This window comes from Lutra lutra, chromosome 7, assembly GCF_902655055.1.
Source record: "Lutra lutra chromosome 7, mLutLut1.2, whole genome shotgun sequence".
Classification (NCBI taxonomy): Eukaryota; Metazoa; Chordata; class Mammalia; order Carnivora; family Mustelidae; genus Lutra; species Lutra lutra.
The window spans coordinates 51,387,176-51,392,930 of record NC_062284.1 but is presented as its reverse complement, the minus strand read 5'-3'; the positions used below and the strand labels follow the sequence as shown (position 1 = coordinate 51,392,930).

Here is a 5,755-nt window from a genome sequence, read left to right as displayed (position 1 = left end):
CACCGCTGCTGGACATAACAAAAACCTCAGCCTACTCTTACAAAGACATTTGTCAAGAAGAGAGCTAACCCAGTATATTTAGTTTAAGAGGAGAGAAAAAGAATAACACATAATAATGTCAACCTGCATTGCGTTCTACTACCTGGGATAAGCTAAAGGCTATAGGGATTTTTAATCTATTTTGTTCACTGCTATACCCCCAGTATCTAGAAAAAATACCTCGCCAACAGTAAACATTCAATAAATATTGAATTCATAATGAATAAATAAACTAATCTCAGTTTCTTCTTTGGACAAAGAAAATGAAACCTCTCCACTGTTCCAGGAATATTCAGTAATTATGGGTTCTTTCATAGCTCCCAGATACATGAAAATCTCCAACACCCTCAACATCTCCAGCACCATCACTGGCTTCATCCTCCTGGGGTTCCCTTGCCCCAGGCAAGGGCAGATCCTCCTCTTTCTGCTCTTTACCCTTCTCTACCTCCTGACCCTCATGGGCAATGGGTCTATCATCTGTGCCGTGCGCTGGGATCAGAGACTCCATACTCCCATGTACATCTTGCTTGCCAACTTCTCCTTCCTAGAGATCTGCTATGTCACCTCCACTGTCCCCAACATGTTGGCCAACTTCCTCTCTGACACCAAGGTCATCTCCTTCTCTGGGTGCTTTCTCCAGTTCTACTTTTTCTTCTCCTTGGGATCTACAGAATGTTTTTTCTTGGCTATTATGGCATTTGATCGGTACTTTGCCATCTGCCGACCTCTACACTATCCAACCATTATGACAAGACGTCTCTGTACCAATCTGGTGGTCACCTGCTGGATACTTGGTTTCCTCTGGTTCCCAGTCCCTATCATTGTTATTTCCCAAACGTCCTTCTGTGGGTCCAGGATCATTGACCACTTCCTATGTGACCCAGGTCCCCTATTAGCACTCACCTGTGCCAGAGCCCCAATAATGGAGTTCTTTTGGATGATTTTAAGTTCTTTGCTTTTATTTATTCCTTTCCTCTGCATCATAGTATCCTATACTCTGGTCCTCAGAGCTGTGTTGAGGGTCCCTTCTGCAGCTGGACGAAGAAAAGCTTTCTCTACCTGTGGCTCCCATCTGGCTGTGGTTTCATTGTTCTATGGCTCAGTGATGGTCATGTATCTGAGCCCAACATCTGAACATGAATCTGGGATGCAGAAGCTTGTGACCCTGTTTTATTCTGTAGGAACCCCACTCATTAATCCTGTCATCTACAGTCTGAGGAACAAAGATATGAAATATGCCCTGCAGAAATTTCTAGGAATATAAAAATTTTTACTTTGGTTAAAAAAAATCTTTGAGTAACTAGCCTACCTTCATACTTCTTCAGGTGAAAAAAATATTAATAACCAATACCACTCTGAGAATTGTTCATCCTATTATTGAACTTTTTCATTGTGGCTGTTCATACTTTTCCTAGAATCATTAGAGCAAGAAAGGACTTAGAGACATTATCCAATTCCCTCACTTTATAGATGAAGAAGCTGGAGAATGGATATTTTGAGGGACCTGCTCTGGTCATAATTTTATAATGCACAGAATTTTTTTTATTTTTTAAAGAGCTGCTCTTTCTATCCACATAATAAACTATAAGAAAATATGTTTGCCATTCAGATATGCAGCCATCAAATAGTCTTTCATCTGAGCAGGGAGAAATATGTATATTACTGATAGAAATGTAAACTGGTACAACTTCTACTTAGAACAAATCACAAACAATTTAACAAACTTTAAAATGTATGCTATCCATTAACCCAGCAATTACACTCATTCCTAAATACCTAGTCTACACATACCAGCACGCATATGTGAAAATATGCATGCAGAAGAATATTCATTGTTGCAATGTTGTAATAGCAAATTACTAGAAACCACTTAAGTGCCCATTTATTGAGACCTATTTAGGTAACTTATTATGTGCCCATGCAATGGAAAATGAAACTTTTTTAAAATGAGGGAGTTTAGATGTACAGATATGGAACCATTACAAGTTACTTTGTTAAGTGAATAAATGATATAATCTGTCATTTCTGTTTAAAATTATAAATTTGTATATTTTTTAAAGGATAGAATATCCTTTCAAAGGATAGATATGAAACCTAACAATGGTTTCACTTGGGAAGAGGATGGAGGGTGTCTTGGATACAAAAGAAAGGAAAAGATTTATTTTCCCCCTGTACCCTTTGTTATCCCGGAGACAAAATTTTATTGATGTTGATGATAATGATGATGACGATGTCATCTCTACTGGCAAATTTTCCAAGAATTGGGTACTAAGGAACAGTTCTCCCACAATTCCTGAGTCCCTCGCATAATCTATAAAGGAGGCTGCCTTCCATAACATATGAAGGAGCCAGGATCTAAAAGTCCACAGACATCATTTCATTCAGAATTCTTTGTTCTGGAGAGAGCAAATGGGAATTACTTTGTCATCTGAGAATTTGTGGGAGGAAATAAACTGCATTAAAATTATAACCAGACTCTTTTCAGAGCTATTATATTTATATTCTTTATTGATTACTCATTCATTATAAACATTTAATGAGGGATGCCTGGGTGGCTCAATCGGTTAAATTGTCTGACTCTTGATTTTGGCTCAGGTCATGATCTTGGGGTCATGGGATCAAATCCTGTGTGAGGCTCTGAACTCAGCTGGAACTCTGCTTCTCTCCATCTGCCCCTCTTCCCACTCACACACCCTCTCAAAATCAAATATATTAATCTTTAAAAAATTTAATGAACTACATCAATGTAGAAAAGAAAGTCCCTGCATTTGTGGAATTTACAATCTAGTGAGGGAGACCAATAATAACCAGATAAACATATAATTCCAGTTAGTCATAGTAGTATAATTAAGAATGAGGGAGAAAAGAAATTTTGTAATCATGTGTGGTGATTTTAATTAGACTTATTGTGGTGATGATTTTCCAATATGCACATATATCAAATCTTTACATTGTATAACTGAAACATAACCTTGTATGTTAACTATCTCTCAATAAAATGTGAATATATGAGTATAGAAAATGTTAGGGAGTGAAATGTTATTCCCTACTACAACACTCAAAAGAGGCAGTAGAGTCTTGTTGCAACACCTAGCTTGATGTAAATGGGATGACAGAAATGACAACCCTAAGTAATTCCATTAACATTCACTAACTGCTGGCCTTTCTACATTTCACAGATACATGAACATTTTAACACGTCCAAAATGCTAACACTCTGACTCCTCTCACCCCAAGGAGTTTTGGATCCTCCTCTTTGTGCTCTTCCTTATTTGTCCACTAAAAGCACTACACCCCACAAGCTCCATTGTTGTATGGCTTCCTGCTAAATAAAACTAATGGGAGACACCATCAGGAGATCAGAGGGAAGAAAGAGAGAGTAGTTAGCCTCACCACAGCCCATAGATGCAGGAAAATGGATCCCATTATTCCTATGCTTTAGAGTGCCTCACTCTGCTCACTTTGTTTCCTAACAGTATGGTGACTGACCATGCGACCAACAAAATTTCCCACAGAGGGCCTCACCCTCTCCTTTTCTAGATCAAGCTCTGAGTACTCAGGTCTCTGGAATTCCCTTCTCTAATGGCCCCAAGCCCACTTCCCTGGCCTGTGTGAACATTTTCCCTTAGTCTATCATCTGAATGGCAGTCTGTGTGTACATCCCTGGATCACAGAGGTGACAGCGGGGTTATTTGAAGGGGTATGGACAGAGCCTGGATATACAAGCTAGGTGTCCTCCTATGTGAGTATATGAGGGCCTCTCACATTGTCAAACTGATTCAGGGGTAGAAAGAGAAAGGAGTGAGCCACAAAAGAAAGGGCCTGGAGTAAGAGGTCAGCTCTCTCTCCACCACAGTTCTGCACAAAACTCTCAGGAATCTCAGAATTCTACTTCTGAACCTAGTTTTCTAAGTCCATACAAAGTACACCTGAAAATGTAGAAGGATAGGACATATTTTACAGAAAACTGTTAGTTTGATTTTTACTTTTAAATATTTAGACATATTGCATATGGGAGTCCACTTGTATTTTTGCCCTGGGCCCTATGAATGTTATGGCTCAGTCTGGATTATATATCTTCTGTGTTCACTACTAGGTTCTAACAATGGCTACATCTCTCTAGGAATATAGGTTCTCTCAGATGATACCTGCTTTACTGCTCTCGCACTTATGGGGCTCCTGTAACACTATTTCCTCTTCTGACCTTGTGAGGTCTCGGGTAATAATAGTTTCTCTGTGTTACTAGGCTCTGAGTGGCTCAATATCCATTCTGGATTACCTTAACTCTATCTGTGCCTCTATAAAAATTCTCTTCATTAGGGTCTCTTCAATTGTGTTCCCTGAATGAACTATTCTCACCAAAATACTAGCCAATAGGATCCAACAGTACATTAAAAAGATTATTCACCATGGCCAAGTAGGATATATTCCTGGGCGGCAAGGTTGGTTCAACAACTGCAAACCAGTCAATGTGATACAATACATTAAAAAAAGAAAGAACAAGAATCATATGATACTCTCAATAGATGCTGAAAAAGCATTTGACAAAGTACAACATCCTTTCATGATCAAAACTCTTCACAGTGTAGGCATAGAGGGTACATACCTTAATATCATCAAAGATACTATGAAAAACACACATCAAATATTATCTCAATGGGGAAAAACTGAAAGCTTTTCTGCTAAGGTAAGGAACATGGCAGGGATGTCCATTATCACCACTGCTATTCAAAATAGTACTAGAAGTCCTAGCCTCAGCAATCAGACAACAAAAAGAAATTAAAGACATCTGAATTAGCAAAGAAAAAGTCAAACTATCACTCTTTGCAGATGATATGATACTATATGTGGAAAACCCAAAAGACTCCACTCCAAAACTGCTAGAACTTGTACAGGAATTCAGTAAAGTGTCAGGATATAAAATCAATGCACAGAAATCAGTTGCATTTCTATACACCAACAGCAAGACAGAAGAAAGAGAAATTAAGGGGTCAATCTCTTGTACAATTACACCCAAAAGCATAAGACACCTAGGTGCTACTGCCCCTCAGAACAATTTGTTGCTTAAACTATAACCCCTGGAGGATTTTACTAGTTGCCAAGCACATTTAGATATGGCCTGAAGAAAAACATATACTGGCAAAAGGTCTTTGGGGAGAAGGACAATATACCATGAAGCTGGGCAGCTGGGGATGCCTGGCTCACTCAGGGCAGAAGGCCACCCCTTCACAGAAGCTGGGCAGCTGGGAATGCCCGGGCAGCCCAGGGCAGAACACCGCCTGCTTCAGGGAAGCCGAGCACCCGGGAACGCCTGGTCAGCTCAGGGTGGAACGAAATACTGCCTGCTTCCCTTTTCCGTTATCACTCCTTTCTCTTCCCAGAAGTGCCCAGTTGTTTTTTAGATGACTCCTTTGAATGTGCTTGGTTAACTATAAACTTTGTCCTCCTTCTTGCTTGTCTGCAAGACAGGTGACTAACGATTGACTTAGTCCTTCTGTTGGCTATTGTTTCTATCTCATAAAAGTGAGACTGTGGAGTTGCTCGTGGCAACAGTCTTTTCGACTGTTGTCCCCTGCTCCCAATCTCTGCAGCTGACTTTTTTGTGCCTAATTCTTCTCCCGTCGCCAACTGGAAGCGGCACCTAGGAATAAACCTAACCAAAGAGGCAAAGAATCTGTAGTCAGAAAACTATAGAATACTCATGAAAGAAATTGAG

The 5,755-nt window shown here is 39.7% G+C and overlaps 1 protein-coding gene across 1 annotated transcript; it reads left to right on the top strand.

The window, feature by feature from the left end:
* Positions 1–334: 334 nt before the first annotated feature.
* On the top strand, positions 335–1,303 carry LOC125104934 (olfactory receptor 11G2-like). The gene has a single exon (XM_047737870.1). The coding sequence runs from the start codon at positions 341–343 to the stop codon at positions 1,301–1,303; it is 963 nt and encodes a 320-aa protein (XP_047593826.1). The 5' UTR covers positions 335–340.
* Positions 1,304–5,755: the final 4,452 nt, after the last annotated feature.